Genomic DNA, 27,460 nt, shown 5'->3' with positions numbered 1-27,460 from the left:
ATCCTGTTCCATAAATAAATAAATAAATAAATAAATAAATAAATAAATAGTTGGGGTGTAGTTCATGGATAAATGCCCCTGGTTTTGACCCTTACCATCAAAACAAATAAACATTCAAACTAAGCAGAACAGTTTGTGACTGGAATCATTCAGGAGCATTTACTGAACTCTGTCATGTGATGGTTACTTCCAAGACATTGGCATTTAAAGTGTTAAGACAGACCGAGCTCATAGTCTAGTGAGAACAAATCAGAAGACACTTCCGTCCCTGACCTGCCTTGGCAATGAAAGTTCCTTCCAAATGGTAGCTATCATTTATTAAGATCATCACAGGTAAATTCACAACACTGCCCTAAAAGGCCTCTCACTGTCTGAATCAACCTCCTCTGAGCAGGGATTTGAGTTGAACCAGATTCAAGTACCTTTGCTTTTACCCACTGTTATATGGCCTTGAGGTCAAGGTCTTTCATCAAAGGAAACATTAAAAAAATGGCAGATCGGGAACATGGTCTCCCAACAGCACATCTGGAGCTATGGGCCAGCGTAGTCCATGAGGGGGCTTAAGGCTGTAAAGAAATCCAGTGAATTTAGAAGTGACCTTCTTTCAGCAGCACCTTAGGTTACACAGAGGCCCTGGCAGGGAAAGGGAATTTATGAGAATAACAAGTCCAAGCCTCTCCAGGAAGGAAGCTCTGAAGAAGTAACTGCAACCTGATCACCTGGTCGGAACATCAAACTCACCCTCACCCTCCATTTCCTGCTCTATTAGCACCAGGTGGTCACTTGCTCCCTGGCTTGATCTTCTGGGATCTCCCTGCTCTGACCTGGGCCCTGCAACTTGCACTGCTGCTACTGTGGCTTATCTGACTTCCCACAGGGGGTAAGGGAGAGAACAGGGCTCTCCATGCCTGTTTCACAGAAGGAGAAACTCATGCACAAAGGCGTGGGTTCCATGAGAAACACTGATTCTGAAACTCAAGGTTCTTCCTGAAGACGTTGCAGCCTGGCAGGCTAGCTGTCTGACGTCATGTCATGATTCTAACTGTTCCGGGGAGCACATTAAAGAAGCGACGGAAGCTTTGGAGAGGACATGGAGATCAATAGAGGGCCATGCAGTAACAACTGCTGCTGGAACCGGGGGATTCTGGAGCAGCTTCTGGAGGCATCTCTGCCTCTGGGTTATCCAAAGCCCTGGTGTTCAGAAGCAGTTCTCAAGGGATCCAGGGGTTCGCCAACAGGCACAGCTGGAGGCTCACTTGGACTGGAGGGCTTTTCCTATGTGTCCTCTTCTCAAGGACTCTTGTTCTCAAATGAGCCCTCCTCTCTAGCAGTGACTAGACATCAACAACACGACCAAGCGAGAAGCTAGAAAATCCAAGTGGAGTGAGCAAATGGTTGTTTTTCTCACTGAATACTAGTGGGAGCTGCAGATCCTAGTAATTCAAGGTGGCAGGCACAAGGGAGGACTCTGTTCTCATCCTTAGCTCTCAGGAGATAGAGAGAAGTAGGTACCAAGAGAGTCGGAGAGGCCATATCTTTTCCCACACCTGGCCACTTTGAGTCGCTTAAATGCTGAGAGAGCCCGACATGGTACCTATAATCCCAATATTTGGGAGGATCACAGGTTCAAGGCCAGACTCAGCAACTTAGCAAGACCCTTAGCAATTTAGTGAGATCTCGTTTCAAAATAAAAATGAAGGTGTAGCTTGGAGGTTGAATGTCTCTGTGTTCAATCCCCACTATAAAACAAAAAGACAACAAAAAAACAGCCCTGAGAGCCCCTGGGGATAGAATAGAATCAGGTCTTGTGTTGGAGGGTCAGAGACTAGGTTCTAGCCCTGTCTCTAGGACTTGCCTACCATGGATTCAAATGACTTCTAGTGTTTTGGGGCCAGCTGTATCACTTAACCTGAGGGTAGTGCTCATCCTCTTTCTCTCAGAGAAGAATATGCATATAAAATGCACCTTCAAAACAGATCTCACTGAAATCCAGCACCATCAATTGCTATCTCTGATTCCTAATTTGTAATATATCTGACTCACCGGGTTGTGATGTCAATTAACCTGAGTGTAGTTATGGCACCTAGCTCAGAGGAGGGGGTGGGAGACACTTATTTTCCACTCTTGATGACATCAAAATGCCACCTCTCCCCCGACTTCCCGCCCCCTTGTAGCAAAGGCCTGCCTCTGCTTTCTGGGCTGCAATTGGAGGGCAGGTTGCTTTGGACAGAAGGCATTTCCGCAGCCTCACTTCCTCCCACTGCGGGGACAGCTCGGCCTTCTCTGGTTTACAGCCCGCATATAGTGGGGCACCCTGGTCACTGGGTGTTTGTGTAGTGTTTAATCATTAGGAGGTGGCAGTTCTAATACTGTGAGCCCCAGGCCATCTATGAATAAGTCAGCTATTTGCCTCTGTCTGTTGGTGTCTGTTTTTGCAAGCCTTCTCTCCAAGGACACAGGGCTGACCTCTGACACTGCCGGCTTCCAGGAGTGGGGGGAGGTTCCTTTCCAAGGGCACAGTTTGACACTCTGGCTGCTAGAGGTGAGGCTTTTACCAAAAGAGAGTCTACCACCTGGAAAATAAGCAGTCGACCATCAAAGAAGGGATTGCTTCTCTCAGAGAATAAAACTCTCCTCTTTTCCTCCATCCCTTCCCCCACCAAGCCTGGACTGCTTTTTCCCTTCCCCACCATCTATGGCTCCTACTTGTTCTCCTATATCTAGCTAAAAGTCCTTTTCCTGCAGGACTCCTTTGTCCACCCCACACTGCAGGGCTCTTGTTCTACCACCTGAATCTGAGAGTATCGACATCCCAGGCTGCACTGGCCCCTTCCCTCCCCTCAGCTGCTCCACCTCATCTTTGTGTAGGCAGAGAGCATCTTTTTTGTGGAGGGGGCTCGCAATTTTATTTTTAATTTTTATTTATTTTCTATTTTTTCCCCAATAGATACATGAAAAAAATGTTCAACATCATTAAGCCATCAGGGAGATGCAAATCAAAACTATGCTGAGATTCCATCTAACCCCAATCAGAGCGGCAAGTATAAAGAAATCAAATAACAACAAATGCTAGAGAGGATGTGGGGAAAGAGGAACTCTTTTAAACTGTTGGTGGGAGTGCAAACTAGTTCAGCCACTATGGGGATCAGTATGGAGATTCCTTAGAAAACTGGAGATGGATTCACCATATCATCCAGCTATACCACTCCTGGGTATCTCTCCAAAGGGGTTGAAATCAGAGAACTACAGTAACATATGCATGCCCATTTTTATAGCAGCACAATTAGTAATAGCCAAAATATGGAACCAACCTAGGTCTCCATCAACAGATGAATAGATTGCAAAATTATGGCAGAGAACATCTTTGAAGGAGGGGCCACACAGAACCTCCTGTCCCCACAGTGCTAGCAAAGCACCTCACACTCAAGGGGTCTCCAGCATGCATAGGGCTATGGGTTAAGGATGCAATGTGTTCCTCCTAATTCATGCTGAAATCTAACCCTCAGTGTGATAGTGTTTGGAGATGGGTCCTTCGGAAGGTAATGAGGACAGGAGGGCAGAGCCCTTATAAATGAAATTAGTGCCTTTAAAGGAAACCAGAGCTCTGTTTCTGCCAGTGAGGCCACAGGAAGTCATCCACCTGGAAGGGAAGTCACGAGAACGGGCCACATTGACACCCTCACCTGGGACTTTAGCCTCCAGAACTATGACAGTCAGCATCTGGCATTTACAATCTGTAGAGTCTGTGGTACTTTGTTATAGGAGCTCAAACAGACTAGGGCAGGTGGGACAGCCCTACCCCCAATCATCCCAGCCAGACCTGCACCTGACCTTTAACTGAAGATAGGCTCTGAGGTCCCCACGGAGCTAACGGCTGATCTAGGACAGAGAGTGAGAAAAAATAGCGTCCAGAGAAAAGAGCCAAGGCTTTGGTGCGGAAACCTGACTCACCCCACTAAAACTGACAGTCAGCTCAGTGGGTGCTGACTGAACAGCCATGATGTGCCGGAAGCTGTGTTATTAGGTGCTGGAAGCCCAGTGAGAACCAAGATAGTCCCTGTTTTTAAGCTATAGCAAAAATAGAAAAGAAAGAAAGAAAGAGGGAGGGAGGGAGGAAGGAAGGGAGGGAGGAAGGAAGGAAGGAAGGAAGGAAGGAAGAAAGAAGGAAAGAAAGAAAGAAAGAAAGAAAAGGGAAGGCAGGCAGGCAGGCAGGCAGGAAAGCTCAAGAGTCAGAAGTTAACAGGTTACACAGGGTCCTTTGGGAATTTACTCAGCTGGAGTTGCCTCCAAGGGGGCACCTGTGCAGAATGCAGGAAAGGGAATGAATGTTAGCCGGGCAAAGAAAGGTGTAGTAGAGAGAATGCTGAGGCAAAGATGCAGGCTTCCAGTGCCCAGGAGAGTGCCAGGGCAGCACTACTTTACCTTGTCTGTGCTGTGGAGTCACAAAGGTGGTTTTTGTTGTTGTTGTTGTTGTTGTTGTTGTTGTTGTTGTTGTTGTTTTGGTACTGGGGTTTAAATCCAAGAAGGTTTTACCTCAAGTGACATCCCCAGTCCTTTACTTATTTAATTTTTTATTTTTTATTTGGAGACAGGGTCTCACTAAATTGCCAAGGCTGGACTCAGACCTGCAACCCTCCTGTCTTAGCCTCCCAAGTACTGGGATTAGAGGCATGCACCACCACACTGGGCTTCCCACAAAGGATTCTAAGCGGGCCAGTGCCATGCAGGCTCAGCTCTGCATTCAAGGATCACAGGCTGTGCTGGGATGTTGTGCGGCAGACAGGGCTGGCACAGCAGGACAGTGGCACCAGGAGCAGAGGGACAGTGCCAGGAGCAGCAGCAGCAGGAGGAGGTGCCACAGAGAGGCTGGGCCTGGGAGGGAGAAGGGGGTGCCCAGCTCTCCAGCTGGGCTCTGCCTGGAGTCAGAGGTTGCCCTCTTTGGCCCCAGAGTGTCTGGGTCATTAGCATGACAAGCGCTGCTTGTGCCAGACCTCCCTACAGACCTCCTGCAGGGGACAGTCCAGGTAGGTCCGCTGTCTAGCTTGCTGGCTTTGCTCACGATCCCTTTATTCCAGATCATTAAGAGCTTGGGCCTCTGGAGGCGTTCCTCCAGGCCTTTGTTTAAAATGGGAAGCAAGCGGTTTAATTGGCTCAGCCAGACACCCCCATTCACTCTGCCCACACCCCCTCGCAGGGCAGCTGCGTCCCACAACTCCATCTTGCATATAATCAGGGCCTGTTCAGAGGTCCTCCTCAAATTATGGTTCTGATCTTTACTTCCAAAGCTGAGCTGGAATTACAGCTTGGCTCTGAGGGAAGCTCAAATCCACAGGGTCATATAGCCTTTCATGTTTTGTTTCAAGACCTTTGCTGGGGATTTTAACAGGTTTGCACCTCTGATGTCCTTGCATGGTGGTTGGCCTGCCGACTCCACAGATTGGGGCCTCCTGCCAAGACATGGAGTGAGTCTCCACTACTTACTTCAGCTCTTGCTAGCTTCCCACTGGGGTCCCAGGCTTTACATATTTTCAGCTTTTGCTTCTGCTGGACGTTCCCAAGGACGGGACTAGCAGGGAGACAAGAGCTGAGTGAGATTCCACCAAAGCAGAATGTCTAAGAGAAGGGTACACTGTGGCCACCGTGCTGGATTGGGGCTGAAAGGACCCACATTTATATCCTGGCTCCTGGATGAGGGCATCTTGGCCTTTCTGAGCCTCACTTCCTTAATCTGTAAAATGGGCATTCTAATCCATTGCTGCATAACTTGCTGCCAATGATCGAGGGTGCTTGCTAGGCCCTGTGCTGACCTGGCACTGCCTCACATCTTTACAGCAGCCCCAGGAGGAGATCACACAGGAGCAGGGGGACAGGGGATGGCCAAGGTCCCTGACCTCTATTATAGAGCTGGGACAAGGTGAAACCAGAGCTGGCACCTGGGGTCACAGGTCAAAATTGTTTTTCCAAAAATGGTAGTGACTGGATACATCCATTCAGTCTTCTGCAAGGGAAACTCCTAGATATCAATAAACACATTTTTTTTTTTTTTTGAGGCAGGTTGAAGCCATGCTTACTCTTTCTGAGGACTGGATGAGAACTGAGTGGGATGGGTCACCACAAGCTGCAGCACCAATATTGATTTATGTCGGTAATAAGAGAGGTTTGCAGCAGGTGGGTGATGTTCCATTCAGATAGTCACAGCCCTGCTCTGCCTGACCAGTACTCTAACCTAGTTGGCTGGTGTTTGCATCGTGTGTGTGTGTGTGTGTGTGTGTGTGTGTGTATGTGTGATATTCTGGATGGAATCAAGAACCCTTCTACCTCTGGGCTATACCCCAATATATTTTATATATTTATTTGGAAATAGGGTCTCACTAAGTTGCTGAGAGCCTCACAGAGTAGCTGAGGCTGGCTTTGGCTTTGGGAATTTACTCAGCTGGAGTTGAACCTGTGAGATCCTCCTGTTTCAGCCTACCAAGTACTAGGATTACAAGTGTGCGCCACCACACCAGGCCATCATGTGGGCTTTTAAGTTCTGCCCATCAGTGTCTGGTATTTGTTCATCCATTCGTGGTCTATGTAAGGAGCACTTCCTCTGAGCCTGGCATTAAATGAGAAGAGGGGATTCGCCAGCCTGCAGAAATGACCTGGCCTTTGTTTTACTTATAGTCTTGTCGGGAAGACTTAACAGACACATACATAAAAATTAGCATGAAAGAAAACAGGGATGTGTAATAATCAAACTGGATGGGAAATAAACAGTTTCTAAAAGAGCTTAGTAGCTGAGACCTCTGTCAGTGGAGTGGTTGGGGACAGCCTCTCTGAGATGATGCTGGGGTTGAGACCGGAGGCAGAATGAGGCAGCCTCAGGAAGGAGACCAGAAGCTCATCCCGGTAGAGGGAGAAGCAGGTACAAAGCTCCTGAAGGGAGGAGAGTTTTCACAAGCACCTCAGGGGGCTGGAGGAAGGCAGGAATGGAGAAGAGAGAGTGCGATGGGATGTGACCAGGGAGGTGGGCAGGGGCTAGAGCACGTGCTACCTTGCAGCCATGGCAAGGATTCTGAGTTTTATATAAATGTGCAATAAAAATCCATCAAAGGAAAGTTTCAGGCAGGGGCAAAAGGGCTCTGATGTATATGTTAGGAAGGCTGCAATGGCTCCTGGGTGGAGCATGTATCATCTGAAGGCCACTGTGGAGCCAGTGAGCCCAGGCGGCCACAGTGAGAGCTCAGACGAGAGGCAATGACAGCCTGGACTGTCGTGATGACAAGAGGGAGAAAGAACGTGAGACAGGTTATTTGGGGGAGTATACCAAGACTTGCCAGTGGCCTGGATAGAAAAGGGAAGGGAAACCATATATTCAGAAAATCTTAATAATTATTAAGATTCATTCTTTAATTAAAAATATAGCAAACATCTACTACTCTAAGTGCCAGGCTCTGTGCAAAGCCTGGCTCCTCCCTCTGAGCCTGCAGACAGAGGCTGCACCTCGGACCCTGCAGACCAAGGCATCCTAAATGCTCCTGAAGAGCAAAGTGCAGGTTCTGGGGACCCCAGCTGGATGAGAGGCCCCAAATGCTTCTGTCTGGGGTGCAGGAAGGGGAGAAGGCAGGGGCTTCCCAGGTTAGACAGGGCTGGAGCTGGTCCTAGAGCCTACCAGGGATCTTCAGGGAGAGAAGATGGAGGTTATTTTTGATCATTCTGAGAAAGAGCTGAGTAATGGACCAATCAATAGTGGCCCACCCTCCTCTTTAGAGACGGACAGCATGGTGTCTCAGATCCAGCACTGCCTTTGGAGTCAGACAGACCTGAGCTGCAATTCAAACCCTGCTACCCACCACCTACGTGACTCTGAGAAAGTCCCTCAGACTCACTGATCCCAGATTCCGCATCTGTGAAATGAGGATCATTCCTGCCTAGGAGGTTACTATATAAAGTATTGAGGGGAATATCTGCAACATAATAGACACTCAATAAATAAAACTGCTACTGACAATAAGATTCAGAGACTGGGATCCAGATTCCAAAATGCCGAGAGTCCTTTGGGGAGGTCAAGCAGTCTCCTGTCCCTGGTGACCTGTCCTGGTGACATCGGAGCTTCAGGAGTTGCTACCACACTGACAATGGACTCTCCACAGACCTCTCTGCTAGTCAGAGGGCACCTGGAGATATGGCCTCATGTCCCCAACAGTGCTTAGCCTGCTTCTGGAAGACAAGCACTCAAAGGGGCTCCTGTACTCACCTTCTACAATTGGCAGAAGTAAGTGCTTATGGAATTGTTACAAACAAAAGACACATATTTGAAAGCAGCTCAGCAAGATGAATTCTACTTTTTGCAAAAAGGGATCTTGCCACCAGTAAAGTCAGGTGTGCAAGAACAACATGGGAAAGAAACTTGTTGGGTATTTTATTTCCAGCTCCGGGCTTCACGGCCTGACAATCTTTACACCATTGGTTGAAGGGGATGCCGTGGGAGGGATTGGTACTCACAATTTTCAGGAAATGCTATCTTTACAAAAATACAAGCACACGTAAGGTTACACAATTGCAGTTTTACAAAATGGAGCTCAAGTTGAGCTATTCCTTGGACAGAAAAGATATAATTATTTCTCACCCAGTCCACCTCATAAAAGGTAACACAACAGACTCCTACCCCAATCACAATGCCCTGTGGCCCTGCTGCACTTGCTGCATAAGACTTCAACAACTGCCACGCATGGGCTACCTGCAAACCATGTCCAGACAGCCCAAATAAGCAGCCGGGGAGAATTCTTTTTCAAGCCTCATCTTGCCACTGTAGAAATGGTAGGGCTATGAGTCCCTCTCCCCAGAACTCAAGGTAAGGCACAGGGAGAGGAGACAATAGACTTCCCTGAGCTGGGGTCAGAGCTCCTGAGCCATGAAACCACCTCATTTCCCTCAGTCCCATTTAATCTCCTCCTAACAGTCTTGCAACATCCCTCAAAATGTCAGCATCTCTTCAGATCTTGTTTCAGGCACTGGACAGTACTGAGCACCAGAGATTAATGAGAGAGATAAATCAAAGTGGGCAACGGAGGAAAAATAATGGGGCTGTGGCTACAGTGCACAGAGCCAGCCTCCTCTTCCCAGGTTGTGGAGACACAAAAAAGCCACAGGGGTCTACAGCAGAGGCCACTCCCAGGAGGGGGCAACTGGAAGCACACCACGGGGATCAACCCGCACAATCAATAGGAACTGCAGGACTCTGAAGCCTTTGCTGCCAATAAAAGTTAAACTTTTTTGGGGGGGCAGAGGTAATACTAGGGATTGAACTCGGGCATTCTACCTCTGAGCTATACCCCCAATTTTTTTTTTTTTTTATTATTTTTGAAACAGGGTTTTGCTAAGTTGCAGAGGTTGTTCTTGAACCTTCAATCCTACTTGTCTCAGTTTTTCAAGTACTGGGATTATAGGCGTGCACCACTGAGCCCCACTCAGTTAAACCTTCTCAAGAGAACAATGTTTGTTATCTTTAGCCATGAGGGAAATGCAAAATAAAACCACACTGAGATTCCATCTAACTCCAGTTAGGATGACAATCATCAAGACCACAAATAATAACAAATGCTGGAGAGGATGTGGGGAAATAGGCACCCTATTACACTGTAGGCGAGATTGCAAACTAGTACAGCCACTATGGAAATCAGTGTAAAGGTTTCTCAGAAGATTGGGAATGGAACTACGTTATGATACCACTTAACCAGTGATAGCGCTCCTGGGCATCTTCCCAAAGGAATGAAATCAGAATATTATAATGATACTTGCACATCCATGTTCATAGCGGCACAATTTATAACAGCCAAATTATGAAACCAGCCTAGGTATCTGTCAATGGATAAGTGGATCACAAAACTTTGGCATATACACACAATGAAATTTTAATCAGCTATAATAGAAGAATAAAATCACACCATTTGTAGGAAAATGGATGGAACTCAAGAATATTATAGTATAGCCAGTCTCAAAAAAATGAGTATATGTATGCTCTCTCTTATATGTGGAAGCTAGAGAGATATTAAGAAATAAAGGCAACATCAGATAGATGAACAGAGACTCCAAAGGAGTAACTGAAGGGGGTTAGGGAAGGGAGGAGGATGGAAGAGAGTCACAAAGAATACAATAGTTGAAATAATGCTATGAATGTATACAAATTTACCAATTCCAATCTCAAAGACATGTGGGGGGAGTAAAGGGGGTGGCCCAGTGGGAAAGACACCAAGAGTTGTATGCAAGGAGTTTTCTGACCCTCTAAACCCCAACATGATGCAAAATTATAATGCACCAATTTTTAAAAAACTATATACATAATAAAAATAAGATATAGTAAAGCAGTTCACCACATGTTTTCTGTTCTCCTTGTCGGCACAGGGTAAAATTGTACTTCCCTTCCCCTTTAAGGAGTCATAGGACTTTGTTAGGCCAAGCGAGTGGCAGGTCATTGCCATTCCTCAGCAGGCAGTGCGTGGTCCAGTATGTTCTCCTTCTTCTGGTCATGGGGATTGCTAATGCTCTAGGGGAAACTCAGGGTCCCACAGCAAGAATGATATGCAATAGGAGCTGCCCAGACCTGGCAACTTTTCATCCGTACTTTAAGTCTACAAAAGTTGCCTTTAAACAACTGTTGAAAAGGCACCACTTAGAGAATGTTCTTTGGGGGCGTGATTCTGTTCCCCACCCAGCTGTGCTCTCCTTTATAGTGTGACAGAGTTCCGGAACAGAGCCACAAGGCAACATTAGGGAGTAGGAGAATCTCACGGGCCTGCCATCCTGGGTTTTTTTTTTTTTTCTTTCTTTTTAAGTAAGAACACTGCACACAGGAGAAATGATACTCCACAGACAATTCCGCCTCTTTACAACCCTCAGAAAATTCCTTTGTGGCTTAAGGTGCAGATGGCTAGCTTCCTGTCAGCACCACCCCCTGTTCAGCCCAGGTGGCCCCTGCCCACGAATCCCACAAGCAGCAGCTCTCACTTACAAAGGAAGTCAGTGGTACCTGCCCAAAAGCAGCCCCCAGGAAAACCCAGCGCAGTAATTATTACCCTGTTACCACGGAAATGGAGACTTGCCTCCAAGGCTCCTTTTATGAGCTTTAAAAATGAAAATGACTTTCTTGTACTTTGTTTCTCATGGGAGAGAAGAGGAGAACAGAGATAGAAAAGGAACTCAATAAAGATCACTGATGCCAGGCATTGTGTAGGAGTCATCATTTTTGTCCCAAGAGAATGGGTCTAACCCTTGACTTTAGGACACAGAAAATGCACTGGACACTAAACGGCATCAAAGGGAATTAGTTATAAGGCTCTCAAAACGAGAAGGCAAAGGCAAGGAAAATGAGCGAGGAAGAGAAGAATGGAAGAGAAAGAGAGAGAGACACAGAGAGAGAGAGAGAGACAGAGAGAGACAGACAGAGAGAGAGAGAGAGACAGAGAGAGACAGAGATACCAAGTGACTGACCCAAGCAAGAGGACATGAAGACAAAATATGGAGCAAAAGCATGCAAAGTTCATTTCTCCTTAGGCCAGCAGGAAGGATGCTCAACGCTGAATTACCACTAAAAAATGCAACCATTCAGCCGGGCATTGTGGTGCACGCCTGTAATCCCAGCATTCCGCGGAGGCTGAGACCAGAGGATCGCGGTTCACCTCAGCCCCTTAGGGAGGCCCCTTGCAACTCAGTGAGACCCAGTTTCAAAATAAGGAATAAAAAATAGGGCAGGGGGCCGGGCGTGGTGGCGCACACTCATAATCCCAGCATTTGGGAGGCTGACACTGGAGGATCGCGGTTCGCGGATAGCCTCAGCTACTTAGTTACTTAGTGAGGCCCTCTGCAACTCAGTGAGACCCTGTTTCAAGAAAATAAAGAATAAAAAATTGGGCAGGGGGTGTAGCTTGGAGGTTGAATGCCCCTGGGTTCCAGCACCGGACCCACAAAAAAAAAAAAAAAAAAAAAAAAGCAAACATTTGTGGGAGACTGAGACAGGAGAATTGCAAGTTCAAGGCCAGCCTCAACAACTTAGCCAGACTCTGTTTTAAAGTAAAAAATAAATAATAAAAAAAAAGCTAGGGGTGTAGTTCAGTGGTAGAGCACGGTTGGGTTCAATCCCCAGCACCCTCCTCTATACACACACAAGGCAACCATGTAGGGCCTCATGGTTTGGATTACTTGTATTCTCTATTATCTTCCTTTTTTACATGTCACATTCTAACTTATATTTCTCTCTGGTCTTAATGCTGTATTCCTTGAATTTACAATTTTTCTTTTATTATATGTAATTGGTGTAAGTTGTCATAGAAAGAAGGTAACTTAATTATGAGTTAATTAATTAACTTAAAAAAAATGAGTTTTGGAGAGACAGAGCCCAGTCTGCCCAAAGTGGCTCCCAGGACCTAGGCATAGTGATGAGAATTTCTCTTTGGTTCTTTACAAACACTTTTGCCAACTCGGCCCATCCTCACAGCAGCCCTGTGCAACAGGTCTGAATTCCTTCCTTATTTAAGAGACAAAACCTCAATGTGGGGGAGTTGCCTAAGAGAGAGAGAACTGGGGCCTGAGTATCTTCACATCCTCTCGTTCCTCCACAGCTGCCTTCTGCAATATAACTGAGACAGCGTGTACCATTGCTGTCCAAAAGAACTTTCTGTAATAACAGAACTGTTCCATGTCTGCACTGTCCTAGATACCTGGAACTTTTGAGTACTTAAAATGTGGCGAATATGACCAGGAAACTAAGCTTTGTCTTTTAGTTAATTTTCATTACTTTTTACTTTAAATAGCAGCTTTTTGCTCTTGGCTGTTATGGTGGGTAGCATGGATGTCTGCTCACTCACTGTCTCTATGTGGATTTAGGGGAAGTAAGTTTCAGACAGAGTTTAAATACTGGCAGCTGGAGATAAATGAAGTTGGATTAGTGATCATGGGGCTTGGGAAGGTGTCCCCTGGCCTTACTTGGTGACGATGGGAAAATTAGGAACTGACTGTATACAACATGACGGGGGGAGGCAGGGGAGGGCAGGAAGATGTTTTTTTCAGTTGTGCATGTTTGGGGGTACTCCTTAAAACAATCTGATCTCTGTAGGCCCTATAGACCCCTGGGCTCTGGGTAGAGAACCTGCTGATACTGCCTCAAGCCACATACTGGTTAGCCAAGATCAGGAAAATTTATATTTTGGATAGCTGAAGAGTCCCATTAGATCCTGGTGGACCTGGATTTCCTGGTCACTGAGGGGAAGCATCCACCCCGGTCTGAGACCTTGGCATAGTGGAGTCCTCCTCCAACTAACACCACAACACTGCAGTTAGCAGGAATTTGTACACAAGTATTCCTATTCTGAACTAGCAAGGAGTAAGCTGGCACAGCCTTATGTAAAAAAGGTCCTTTACCTGGAGCTCTGTAGTCATTTAAGGGGAAAGGGCCAACCCACCTGAACACAGTACTTGGCAGGCTTTCCCCTGGCTTCCTTTCCATTCCCACACCCCTTCCCCATACATGGAATTGAGATCGACATTGGCATTTTCATATATGTATATAATGGCTATAAAAGCGATTTCTTCGTTGAACTTCCCTTCCTCTACCCCTCCCCTAGACCACCTCCCCAGCTCCGCTGGAGTTTCTCCTTCATTATCTGAAGTTCCACTGGTATCCTGATCACTCCCTAGCTTCTGCATAGGAGAGGATCGCCTTGGTTTCCGACACAATGGTGGAGGACAGTTTTTGTTTTGCTCAAATCCCAGGCTAACTTTTTACCACTTGCAATTGTTTTTGTCTCTGAAAGGGTTTGAATATTGCCCAAAATAATTAAAGTAACTGCAATTCCTGCAGCATTGTGAGGGTTTGGAAGAAAGCTACCAAGTGGTTCCCAAGTCCCCCTGACCTAAGGTGCACACCGAGCCTCACTCACATCATCCTGGCACACAAGGGCACATGGATGACCCAGGGGTTCCACTTAGGAGGGGCAGCTATCTGCCCCAGCCTGTTATGTGCAAGCACAGGAAGATGAAGGCTGCCCTAAACAGCAATGCTTTGGAAGGACCAAGAAAGGGATACACAAGTAGGAACTTCCCTAGAGCTGAGCTGTCAGCTTTCAAAGCACCTAGACTGCTGAAGTTCAGGAACTTTGCCGGGTTCTGAGTGGGCAGCAGTGTGGGCAGGAACGGGCGGGCAGGAACTCAACAGACCATTTGACTGTCCTTTAACCCAGCCTCTTGGCTCTTCTGGCCATATTTCTTCTTCCTCCCGAAGTGCCTTGAATTTGTCTGTTATCTGGGGCCTATTACATGCAATAAGCCACCTTCATTTGTCCCTTTTGATCCTCCCTTCTCAGCCGGCTGGCTCTTGTTGGCTGAAGTAGCCAGTGATCACTATCAGGAAAGAACTGGAGAGTGACAGAAGATCAAGGGCAGAATTGGCATTTCGGATTTACTATCTCCATTTATTATTTCTCAGATGCCAGCTGGTGACATACAAGACACAAACTGACATGGTCTCTATCTCCTGGGCTCTGAAGGTACACATTCCTATCAGTTGCTTTTAATAACCCTAAAGATATCCTGGCCACATCCTGTTGCGCACAGCCGAGGTCTGTCTGGGAGGTCAGTGCCTTTGGTCTTAAGGGATAGCTGGCGTTCCTCTGAGCTGCACTGCTGAGGTTAATGGCCTTCTCATTCACAGGGTGATCTGCCTCTTTTATGCTTGTCTTCCCCTTGGTGGGACGAGTTCTGATCACTTGTCTAATTTAAATTGTTTTGAGAACATAGTTTAAAATAAAAGGACAAGAACATTATTATCCAATACTCCTAACTGCATATTCATAATCTGTGATATTCTTTCTTAACATTTCACATTCAGTTGTCTCATGCTTATAATATTTATGTAAAATATGTAAAATATATGTAAAGTTTATACATATATAAAATATATGCTATATATAATCTATATAATACATATATTACATGTATGTAAAATTTTGTGGTACTGGAGATTGGACCTAGTACCTAACCCCTAGTTATACTGCCAGCCCTATTTTATTTTTTACTTCATTTTATTTTTATTTTATTTATATTATATTTTTTTATTTTGAAACAGGGTTTGACTAAGTTGGTCATGCTCAAATTTGTAATCCTCTTGTCTCAGCCTCCTAAGTACTTGGGTTGCAGGTGTGTGAGACACGGTGCCCGACTAAGCAACATTTCATGGGTTTGCTGTGCTAGCTGTAAGTTTAAAACTATTATGATTAAAATATAAATGTTAAAAGAAGCATTTCTCAGCCGGGCATGGTGGTACATGCTTGTAATCCCAGTATTTGGGAGGCTGAAGCAAAAGGACCAAGGTTCGCGAATAGCCTCAGCTACTTAGCGAGGCCCTCTTCAACTTAGTGAGACCCTGTTTTAAAATAAAGGATAAAAACATTGGGCTGGGGTATATAGCTCAAAGGTAGAATGCCCCTGGGTTCCATTCCCAGTACTGTAAATAAGTAAATAAATAAATGAAACATTTCTCTATTTACCATCTAAAATTATTACTATATTACTAACATTAGCCTTCCATTCTGTGAAACACTCATCTAGAATATAGACTTTGTGAGAAATCCACAGAGAACTCAGCTAGAGATGAAGCATCACTGTGGTCTGCTCACAGTAACTTTGTACATTACAAAAAATATAGCATATTTTAGAACAGTATAAAAGTTTGTTTTCTAAAGGTCAGAATTTGTTTAGAAAATACAAGAGAAAAATCATTACTAAAATCATTACTAAACCCCTCCCCCCATTTTTGCAGTACTGAGGATTGAACTCAATGGCATTCTACCACTGAAATACACCCTTAGCTCTTTTAATCTTTTATTTTGAGAAGTGTCTTACTATGTTGCTGTCCAATGGCCTTGAACTATCCTCCTCTCAATCTCCCAAGAACTGGGATTGTAGACACACACCTCCACACACAGTTAAATACCATTTCTAAAAATGTCAATTGAGTTCTTTCTTTAAAACTTAGCAAGTTATCTAGTCAGTTTGTGTGTGTGTGGTACTGGGAATGAACCCAGGGGCATCCCTAGACCTTTTAATTTTTATTTTGAGTTGCTTAGGCTGGCCTCAAGCATCCAATCTACCTGTCCCAGTTTCCTGAGTAGCTGGGATTACAGGCATATACCACGACACTTGGCTTCGATTCAGTCTTAAGTGATTCTACCTGAGCATCCCAATCTGTGGAAGACCAGAAGATACTACTGTCCATTTGGTCTAAACATATAGGCTGAACACAATATACAGACAACATAAGAAATGCTATCCATCTTCCCAATCCCACCCCTGAATCCTCCATTTCCAAAAGCAGAAAAGGCTCAGCTGTGATCCATAATAATTCCATTAGCCCTGCAATGAAGCATTAAATTAAACTGCCTGGCTCACATTCTTCTTCTGCTACAAGGGGGAACATATCTTGTAAGGCCTGCATTTATGCTAATAGATTTATTAATTAACCAACTACACGATTACCAAAGAACACAAATAAGCAGAATAATATGGCAAATTGTGAAATCCCCAATGGGGGTATCACAGCAACTGATTTTTTTTCTCTGCTAATATTTACCACAAATATTTTAGTTATGGAGAATTTAACACTCAGAAAGAGCAGTTCTCAAATGGTCCATGTTTCTATGGAGTTTTCAGACTGACACTTTTTATTATTCTCCTGCCATCCCTCATGTAAAGGAGCACCCTGGACGGGGAGGACTCTAAGGAGCACACCTAAAACCACTGGGCTGGATCTCACGCTCCTAACAATGAACTTAGTGCTGTCTGCACCAGCCCAGCTTTCCAGCCTGCCCCCAGAGAATGTGAGGATTCCTCCTCAGCACATTCCATTACTGGGCGTGATTTTAGTGCTAGTCTTTTTACTGTGCTGCCCTTCAGTTTCTCTGAAGTCACAGAACTAACAGAAGTTATCTAGCTCTTTGGAAAAAGCACAGCCTGCTACTTTCCCTTTGGCTGTCTGACACATGAGGGTCAGTGGTCTAAAATATATATAGTCATTTTGAAACCACTCGTGTCTAAATTCCATGTTAGGTTTCATCCACCCAGATGCAGAAAGAGGTCAAATATGCCAGAAGATCCTTGAATAATCGGATCACTAGGGAATTTTTGAAATCTGTACTGAAATAGAGAAATACAGCACACTGAGCCCTGGGTGTGGTGGTGCATGCTTAATATCCCAGTATTAGGGAAGCTGAGAGTGGAGTACTGCCGATTCAAGGTCAGTCTCAGTGACTTAGCAAGACCCTTGGCAACTTTGTGAGACTCTATTTCAAAAATAAAAAAAATTTAAAAAGGGCTGAGGATGTAGCTTGGAGGTATACTGTTTCTGGGTTCAACAAGAAGGAAAGAAGGAAGGAAGGAAAGGAAGGAAGGAAGGAAGGAAGGGAGGGAGGGAAAGGAAGGTTGGTCTGGAAATCATATAATCCAATCCTTCTTTTGGGTGTTTGTGGTGCTAGAGATTGAACCCAGGGGCATTCTACCTCTGAGCTACACCCCTAGCCCATTTTTTTTTATTCTTTATTTTAAAACAGGGTCTCACTAAGTTGTGGAGGGCCCCTACTAAATAAGTAGCTGAGGCTGACCACGAATCCAGATCCTCCTGTCTCAGCCTCTAAGTACTGAGATTACAAGTGTGCACTACCATGCCTGACTTCAATCCCTCTTTCTCTTTTAACAAGTTGCTCAAGGTCATCGAATCAGTTTTGTCAGAGTAAGGACTAGAAACTTGGAGGTTAAGTCATTCTGTTTCGCTATTGTAATGTGGTCTGAAGCCTCCTTCCTCTCAGACAGTGGTAGAAACAGAGCCTGACCAACCCTGCAGTCAGCTACTCAGCATGTGATGTATAGGCCCACATCCTCAAGCCTTGCCTCCCATAACTAGGCACCAGGAGAACCAGTTTCTATACACAGACCTTCTGTGTGTCACAAGGTACAATACCTAGAAAGCTGACTAATGAGAGGAAGAAATCTAGATCCCTAGGGCCTGCACCACTTACAAAGACTCTGTAGCAACAGTCAAAACAACAAGAAACTCCCCACACCTAAACTCACTGCACGGGTGCTGTCAGAGCCCTGGCCTCCACAGCCGCGGGTCTCAGGAGCCTCAGCAGCCTCTCCTACCTGCTGTGTCCCCGGCCACCTGCCAACATCAGAACCCTCATTTTCCAGGCCTGCTGGAAATGCTGCTACATCTGGCCAACCCCAGATGGGGTGAGCTTACCTGTCAGCATCTCCAAGGCCCAGGGAGGTATTTCGTTGCAGGGTTTCTCGCACCACAGCCATCCCATCAGGGAGTCGGTTCAGGCGACGTGTGTAGAGGCCAAGTCCACCATCGGTCATATACCTTTAAAAGGAGAAAAGGGTGGGTGATATACATATATGGCTACAATCAGCCACACACAGGCTTGCCATTGGTGTGCAGAGCCCTGCATGGCCCTTACAGATCTGAGGATTCCCTGAGCCTCTATCACCAAGCATAGCCAAAGAGCACTCAGCTGCTGATTCAACCTAGAAGATCACCAGCTTGCTAGAGGGGAAAAACTCAGTGTAATTAACCCAAACTCACAGGAATCTGCAAAGCAGAAGGGAACCAGTGAATAAAATTAACTGCCAGATATACTCATGACATACTTTTTAATGTCAGCAATTACACAAGCAGGTGTTTTATCTAAGCAATGCAAATGGAACTGACAAGTTATTCGAAATCATAGACAAAGCTATTGCAGAACAATGCAGTGGAGAAGGAGACAAACTTTTTTTTTTTTTTTTTTTTCGGGGCAGGGGGCATTCTACCTTGCAGTTATATCCTATGCCTATTTTGTTTTTTATCTTTTGGAACAGGGCTTCACTAAGCTGCCAGGGCTGGCCACAAACCCATGATCCTCCTGTCTCAGCCTCCCAATACTGGGATGACTTGTGTACACCATCATATCCAGCTAGGGGGCAAGCATTTAAGAAAGGAGCAAAGAAAGGCTGGAGAGTGAAGAGCCACCGTCATCACTGTGGGTCTGTGTTGCTGGGTCTTGGGGTTCTCCTCGAAATTCTAGGACTATCACAGCCTGAGACTTAAGGGATTATCATGAGGGGAATGTGAAAATGAGTGAGACAAGGAGCCTGAGCGTGTGCTGCAATTTGATTAAGACCATAGAAGTGGCAGGAATTCTTGTGGTTGCCCCAGTCTTGAAGTCTCTACAATGACAAAGTTTACCTTCGACATAGATGTCTTATGAGTTTATTAAAAACCTATGTGAGCCCTGCATGTAATGGTGCATGCTTGTCATTTCATACTTGGGAGGCTGAGACAGGAGGATCACAGGTTCATGGCCAGTCTAAGCAACTTAGATCTTGTTTCAAAATAAAATAATAAAACAAGGTTGGGGGTATATCTCAGATGTACAATGTCTGAGTTCCGTCCCCAGTGCTACAAAAAAATAAATAGCCGGGCGTGGTGGCGCACGCTTGTAATCTCTGAGCTTGGGAGGCGAAGATAGGAGGATTGCGCAGGTTCAAAGCCAGCCTCGCTGGCTTAAGAGAGTCTGTTTCCAAATAAAATATAAAATAGGTCTGGGAGTGTAGCCCAGAGGTAGGAGGGTTCCATTCCCAGGACCACCAAAACAAAACAAAACAAAAACAAAAAACCACAATATGAACAAAACTTGTGCTAGTTATTCTCTTCCATATCTCTTGGTGATGCTCCAAAGTTGTTTTCTGATGAAACCAGTTTTGTCCAGGAGAGGGGGACCCCTGGAATGTTCTGAATAGATGGCTGACTATCTACCAACAAGACAGGTCGCTGAGAGTGCAGCCACTGGTAGGAGATAGCTCAAACCCAAAGCAGCTATACTAGAGATCTACCTGGCTCCTCCCCAGAACTTCATAATGGAGCCTGGTTGTATCAGAGCAGAGCAAGAAGGCAAAGCAAGACTAAGGCAGAGCCAGAAACCAAATGCAGAGCTCTTCCATCCTTTCATGAGCCCCATCAAATTACCCTGCAAGATATCAGAAAACACAAGCATTTTATATTTGAAGCCCAATAATATGTAACAAAGAAGCCCACGAATCATTGTTTCTTGACATGGGAGTCGGCCGAACTAAATCACGGCAGGTTTTCCTGCACGTGGAAACTCAGCTTAGCTTACAGGGGCAGGTCCTGAGGGCCCCTGATCCTTGAGTTTCTTCTACTTCTGGCTGGGGACCCTGTTGGGAGGTGTTCTTGGAAAAACAGAGCTGTGAGATGTTGTAGAGGTTGCCAGAACCAGCAGAGCCAAGTAAGGGCAGAGAGGAGAGCCCTTCCTGGAGCCACCTGTGTGAGAAACAACTCCCAGTGAAGCCCAAATGAAGCTCCTTTGGGCAGCTTCTGCAAGATCATATCCAAGTTGAACATCTTGGTTTTTAGTATATTCAGGGTACTTTCTGTTTCTAAATGATATAGTTGAGCAAAATTTCAGTGTATTCTGCTGTTTTTGTTGGCACAACTACAAACACTTGGTTTGACTTACAGATTTTTCATTATGTCAGCATTGCATGTCTGTGATTGCTAACATCATACATAAAGTAATGAGGAGAGGGACACAGACACATCCAGGGTGGGGCTTAGCCAAAACGTTCTGCAAGGACACTGATTACAGGGTTTCTTCACTCTTAAATGATAGCAAACTCAACGTCTAAGGCAAATAAAATTGTCTATCTGCCATTATATTCACCATCCATCCATCTGTCCAACTGTCTCTCTATCCACCTGTCCACAGATGTAGTGACTCAGGGAACAACAGAAGAATACATCCATCCATCCTATACCTAGCACAAGGAGAGGAAAAAAACACCCACACCAAAACGCTGTAACTCTGCCAGAGGCTGGACTCTTCAGATCAAATGTCCTTTCAAGAAGAATGCAATGGAAATTCTTCAAAATACAATCCCTTGCACCATGAAGCAAGGCAGTTAATTTTGATTTTAGGAAAGGCTGCTCAGCCAGTTAGATAAACAAAATTTTTTCAACTGGGGAGATCTTGTCAAAGGACAACCAAACTAATTTTAGCATTCATTTCCCTGCTGGATTTTTATTGCTGGTGTTAACAACACATAGGGTTTGGCAATTATATTCACCTGGGCATGTAGACAAGCCCCACACATACATACCCCTGACTTTCTTCTAAGGCCAGAGAGTAAAGTCTGATAAGCATTTCAGAGATGGAATGTGGGAACATGCTACAGCCCCTGGGTCAGCAACATCCACGTGTAAGGTGGTTTTGTTAAAAACTGACAACCCACAAAGATGGGAGGGCCCCAGAGAGATGGGGCTGAGTCTGCTGCTGGGAATTCTGACTTTGGTTAGCAGAAGGGAGTGGAAAGGTAAGACTAAATCAAGATCCTCCGCCTTCCCAAATGTGCACCAAGAATAAAAGCCACTGAGCTGACTGTAATCAATCTGACAAATATCTAATTCCAGTTGCCCCTCCCTCTCTCCCTTCTTTCCTTCTTTCCTTCCTTCCTTCCTTATTGTGGTACTAGAGATTGAATCCAGGGGTATTCTACCTCTGAGATACACCCCCAGCCCTATTTTATTTTTATTTTGAAACAGGGTCTTGCTAGGCTGCTGAGAGTCTCACTACTTGCTGAGGCTGACCTTGAACCTATAATCCTTCTGTCCCAGCCTCCCAAGTACTGGGATTACAGGCATGTGCCACTAGTCCTGGTTGCAAGTTTAATTTTATTCACTGTGTCTGTCTGGGAGTGGGGCAGGTAGATAAGGAAAATAGAAAATTTGTCTCTTCATCCAGAAATGTATAAAAGGCATACAATAACATTTTAAAGACAGTATCTTTCAAAGTAAGATTTGTTGCATTTCTTGCAGCAAAATGCTGAAGACAGAGTTGTCATTAGACTCTGCCTCACCTTCAAGCATATAATGTAAGATACTTATTTTTAAATTATTATACCTCAATTATAATAGTTTAACTCACAAAAGACTCCATATATACTTTTAAATGACTCAGCTAGTCTCAGTGAAAAAAATGTATGTTTTTGTTGGACTGAAAGTTGTATAGGATTTGGCTACTGAACACATGAGCACAGACGGCCTCCAAAAGTTAATCCCTTAACAAAGCATAATTTTCCGATGAAGCAGTCATTGGTGTATTCATCTGAAACACTGGCCATTGTCCAAGGGTGTGAAAATTCTTGTGTTCCTGAAGACTCTAGAAGGTGGGGGAGCAATGGCATCTACCCATCTTTTGGAGCTTAAGTGGAGGAGCACACTGGGTGGGCATGAAATTACTTGCCTGAGGCCACAAGCAAAAGGACCAGCTGATCCAAGACTGAATCCCAGAGAACCGGTACCACATCTTCCTTCTCCTTCGGGAGATCAATAACTAGTGCTAGAGCCTAATGAGGTGCTGGTAATCCTAATGTTTGCTGAGGGGGTTCTGGCCACGCTACTAAATAACTTACACAATATCTCCCGAGTTCTGCAACGATGGGTCACGGGGGCCTCTGCTTCCACCTTGCAATGCTACCTCAAGACCCCTGGGATGGAGAGAGGTGGAGCATTTGATTTGCTCAAGAGCAAAGTGATAATGTTTTCCCTTGCATTTCAAGACTGTAGCACCCCAGAGTAGCCCACAAGCATCAGGGCTAGAGACACGGCTCTGTTGTTAGGAAGACCTAGGGTTCAAATGTGTCTTCTGCTTCTTGCTATGTGAGGGTCCTTGCATGCATCATTGTGAATGAGAACTAGCCATACTGAATGTTCACTAGGTACTGTGCTCAATGCTTCACATGAATCATAACATTGAATTTTTGAAAGAATCTAATCAAGTCTATTATTATCTCCTTTGTTCAGATAAGGAAAATACAACCGTGGTCAGGACCACAGTGCAGGAAAGTGAGTTTGAATCCCATTTTGGTCATGGTTCTGTGTCATTTCTTTGAGTTTCAGTTTTCTCATTCACAAGATAGGTGAGACTACGATTAACCTCCCGGGTTGAGGTGGATTAGGTGACCATGTACACAGACTCAGTGCCTGGCACATGGGAAGCGGTTCATAATTATTACCTGTGGTTACAATCATTTGCTGCAGGTACCCACATCACAGGACACTGAGTCTATATGATGTACCCTTTCCAATGCCACAAATATTATGTCCCAGGCTCCATGCCAGGCTGAGGTTAGAGAGATGAAAGACCTAGTTTCTGCCATGCTGACACTCAAAGTCTATTAGGAATTAAGATATAAAATGACCCTGCTACTACATGCAGAGTGGTAGAGCACATGACTGTTGGCAGGCTCTGAGGACCCACGGGGGCACGGGTCATAGGAGTACTGTGAAAGCTAACCCTGACAGATGCATTCATGTACATAAGCAGGGAGAAATGGAAGAGGTAGATACGTTAAGAGAAGGCTGACGATAGGATGGTGGCATATGCCTATAATTCTGGTACTTGGAAGGTTGAGACAGGAGAATTGCAGGTTTGTGGACAGCCTCAGAAACTTAGATTCTCAGCAACCTAGCAAGACCTTGTTTCATAATAAATAAGAAGAAGGGTTGGAGGTGTAGCTTGGAGATAGAATGCCCCTAGGTTCAATCCCTAGTACTAGGGGGGTTTGGGGAGTGAGGGAGAGAGGGAAGTAGTTTGTCAGTGCTAGGATACTAGGAATGAAGACAAGACCTGGACTGTGGGAGGCCTGGGGCACTGTGATGAGGAGGTTGGATGCCAGGTGAGGTTGAGACCTTAGGCTTAAGTCAGGAAGACATGAAAGTACTGAGAAAATAAGCAACGGGCTCTAGGTTCTGTTTTAGAAAAAATTCTGACCACTGATATTCCCAGACTGCAATCATTTTGTATGTGTGTGCGCGTGTGTGAACATTTTCTCATTGATATTTATTTTATAGAGTTTTTTTTTTAAACATATTACTTCAAATCTTGAGTTAGTCCAAGCCTTTGGGGAATGATCTGGCTGGGGGGTAGACCTCACCCGCCCTCAAGGAACCTTCTCAACAAAATAGGTACATAAGTACATAACTGACACTTGCTAAAAAAAAAAAAAAAAAAAAAAAAACTTTGGAATTTAATTAGACCTGTTAGAACAAATACACTAGATTTTTAATCCAAGGTTTAGTAAACATATCTCTTCCCCCTTTTCAAATGTAATGATGCAACACTGTAGAACCAAGCGAAACTGGCTTTGTGAGTCACCTTTGAGGGAGGGAAAGTGCTTCTCATCCCCCAAATTCACAGTTCCACGTAGCCTGGGTAAGTAATGCAAACCCATCTCAAATAAATCACCTGTCAAGAACGGGGGAGGCAAGAAGAGACGAGAAGGGTAAGAAATATGCACCAACTCGCTTTACTCGGGTGCCTTCCTAATAGAGCATGACTTTTAAAAACAAAAACATAAACATAAAAATGCATTCAGAAGCAAGGGATGAAAGGACAAACATAAAGAAAAAATATTCAAATCCATCCTGGGTGCTTACTTTGCTTCAAAGATATGTCAGCCTGTCTCTATTTTCTGGACACACTTTTGTTATAAATATTCTATATTAGGATAGATTTTTTTCTGAAAAATAAATATATAAATATATGATAGTTTCACCTAAAAAAAAGAAAAAAATATTCTCTGGTAAGAAAGAAAGCAAAAAGAAATATTGAAATGTTATCTTTAAGTTATCAAAAGCTTGGTATCAGACAAATGAAACTGTTATGTGAGATTATCATTTTTAATTTTGGATAAATTGCTATAATACTAGATGTCAACCACTAAGCCAAGCATGGGAAGGAGGGATGGGGAGGGAATGGGGTGGGGATAGGGTGGGGGCTGACTGGGCAATGGGTGCATGTATGTCTACAAAAGTTTTTTTGTATCCCACTATGATGTATGAATACAGTGCACCAATAAAAAAAAATGATCTATAATTTTTTTAACAGGAAAAAAATAAAATAAAATAAAGAATACAAAATTGGGCTGGGGGAGTAGCTCGGAGGTAGAATGCCCCTGGGTTCCATCCCCAGGACAGCAAAATAAAAATAAAAATAAAACACACACACAAAAAAATAAATGTGAACACAGTAAAATAAAATGGCAAAAAGCAACTGCGCATATGTGTAAGACTATTATCAACATAAATATACAAACACATCTATCAGCACATGTTTTGTTGCATATGTTGAAACCACAACAATAACATAAAAAGCAATGTGGGCTGATAAAAAGCCCACACTGCTGCACATTTCAGCAACATATAAGTCCCCAAACAACATAGCTTTTACTGTGCTGCTCAGTTACATCACTGCGTGACATTTGCTCTCCGAGTTTATTAGGATGGAAACTGAGTTGCCGGACAAACCTGTAAAAGGATCCTTTTGTTTTAGACCCTTTTAGAACTGAGATGAATAAACCTCACACTGGGTCATAGAAGGATAAATCGACCAGCTAGTCTAGCAAAGCCGCCTAAATCCCTTTGAAGAACACCGACCTTTACCCAAGAAAAGCAGCTGCTACATTTGACTTAAGAAAGGAAGACGCTTCATGTGAAAAGTAAAAATATGACTGGGAAAAATGGATCTGATTTTTCGGTGCTAATTATATGACGGCAGCACTGAAATCTAGACAGACACTTAACATTTTGCTTTGGAAATCACTTTGTCCTCAGAGAGTTTTTGGGTGCGGATGCTGAGGCGAATGTAGAATGTCTCATTTAACAAAACCCTCCTGTCCCATGTGACAAATGCAGAGACATATCACGGTCAATAATATTCCACTCATAGCATATCCGTATATATTGTAAAGCTAAATAAAAGTGAGTTCCAATCAAAGGACATGGCATTGCTGCTTCTTGCTCATGGGTACCCCAAACCGACACATGATCAGACAAAACCACCAGAAGCCTTTGGAGATAAAGTTCAAGGTAGGGGTGTCTTTTTCAATGGGCTGCCCCAGTGGTAGCAGGCCTTTGAACTACAAACCACGCAGGCTGGACAGCACACGTAGCCAAGACACACAGGGCAGGGGGAGAAACACTCGTCTTTCATTTTTATGTGTTAGCGGCCAATTCTTCCTACAGAGACCCATATCTCCGTGGTTGCCAGACCTTTTGGTGAGTCCTTCCAACAATTGCTGAGCAGTGGCAGAGGGCAGCGTGGACTTAGCGTCCAACCCATTTCCTACCTTTCTTCACCATTCCCACCATCTTCTAAGACTGTTGGCTCCTCAAGATGTCACCAGCCTTCTATCATTTTGCTCATTTTTGAAGGATGTGAAACGTCAACTTGTATCTCCAGTAAAATCTTCCCTTATTTTGTTTGAAACTGGAGCAGCCACTGCAGCCGTACCAGGAACCACCTCATCTTAGAGCATAGGACATCATCATGACAAACATAGGTCACTGCGGGGAAGCTTCTTCCGTGGCCATGAGCTGCCTACTAGAAATATTCATAGCTCAAAGGGCACCAGCCCCTTCCCTGGCTTTTCTGCACTGGACTTCCCTTTTACTGAGTCCTGGCTAGGAAGAGAGCCATATGACCTGGAAAGCCCTGCTGAGTTCTCTGGCCAAGGTGCGGCAGGAAGTCAGGCTGCCGCAGAAGTGAACGCAGAAGTGAATCCACTCAGGAGATCTGCAGCCGACTCAGGCTAGCCCTAGCAACAGAGCACATCTCTCCAGGGAGCACTCCAAAGATGTTGCTATGCTAATAAGGCAAGGGCTCAGCTCCAATGGGCGGTGGGGATAGAGGTAGCAGAGAAAAAAGGCAGGTCTGAGTTAAGGAGGAGTCAGAGGGCCCCAGGGGGCTCTTGAAGCCTTGCTGAGGGAAACTGGAGTTCCAGACGTGAGCCATTTCTATTTCCTAAAACTAGGCGCTAAAGAGAAACTTAGGAGAGAACCTGCAACACAGGTGCCTCTCCTTCACTTGATGTTCAAAGTACAGGCCCAGGACCAACAGCTTCAGCACCACCTGGCAGCTTTTCAAAAATGGAGTAGCCCACGCTTCCTGAATCAGACTGTGCATCTCCACAAGCTCCCCTGGGGAGTGCGCGTACACAGTAGACTCCGAGGAGCACTGGATTCAGGCAGCTGTCTCTGTAGAGGGGAGCACAAGATGACCTACAGGGGCTGCCGGGTGTGGTGGCGCACGCTTGTAATCCCTGCGCTTGGGAGGCTGAGACAGGAGGATCACACAGGTTCGAAGCCAGCCTCAGCTACTGAGTGAGGCTCTCAGCAACTTAGTGAGACTCTGTTTCCAAATAAAATATAAAATAGGTCTGGGAGTATAGCCTGGAGGTAGAAAGCCCCTGGGTTCTACCCTCAGTACCACCAAAAAAAAAAAAAAAAAAAACAAAAACAAAAACAAAAAAAAAGAAACAAAAAAAAGATGACCTACAGGGGCGAAAATCTGTGTTTCTGTTTATATTCCTTTCT

At 44.9% G+C, this 27,460-nt stretch overlaps 1 protein-coding gene across 3 annotated transcripts in view; it reads right to left on the bottom strand.

Moving 5' to 3' along the window:
- The window catches only part of NAV2 (neuron navigator 2), a gene marked incomplete at both ends in the record, with an annotated part of 737,881 nt that overhangs the window by 114,364 nt on the left and 596,057 nt on the right, over positions 1-27,460 (bottom strand). For all 3 annotated transcript variants that reach the window (XM_080694785.1, XM_080694783.1, XM_080694784.1), the window contains one exon: positions 18,269-18,391. In XM_080694785.1, the coding sequence (XP_080550911.1) occupies positions 18,269-18,391 (123 nt within the window). The remainder of the gene's footprint in view (positions 1-18,268; positions 18,392-27,460) is intronic.

This window comes from Muscardinus avellanarius (genome assembly GCF_963383645.1).
Source record: "Muscardinus avellanarius genome assembly, chromosome: 1".
Lineage (NCBI taxonomy): Eukaryota > Metazoa > Chordata > Mammalia > Rodentia > Gliridae > Muscardinus > Muscardinus avellanarius.
The sequence above is the reverse complement of the archived record's forward strand: the minus strand, read 5'-3'. Positions and strand labels throughout refer to the sequence as shown.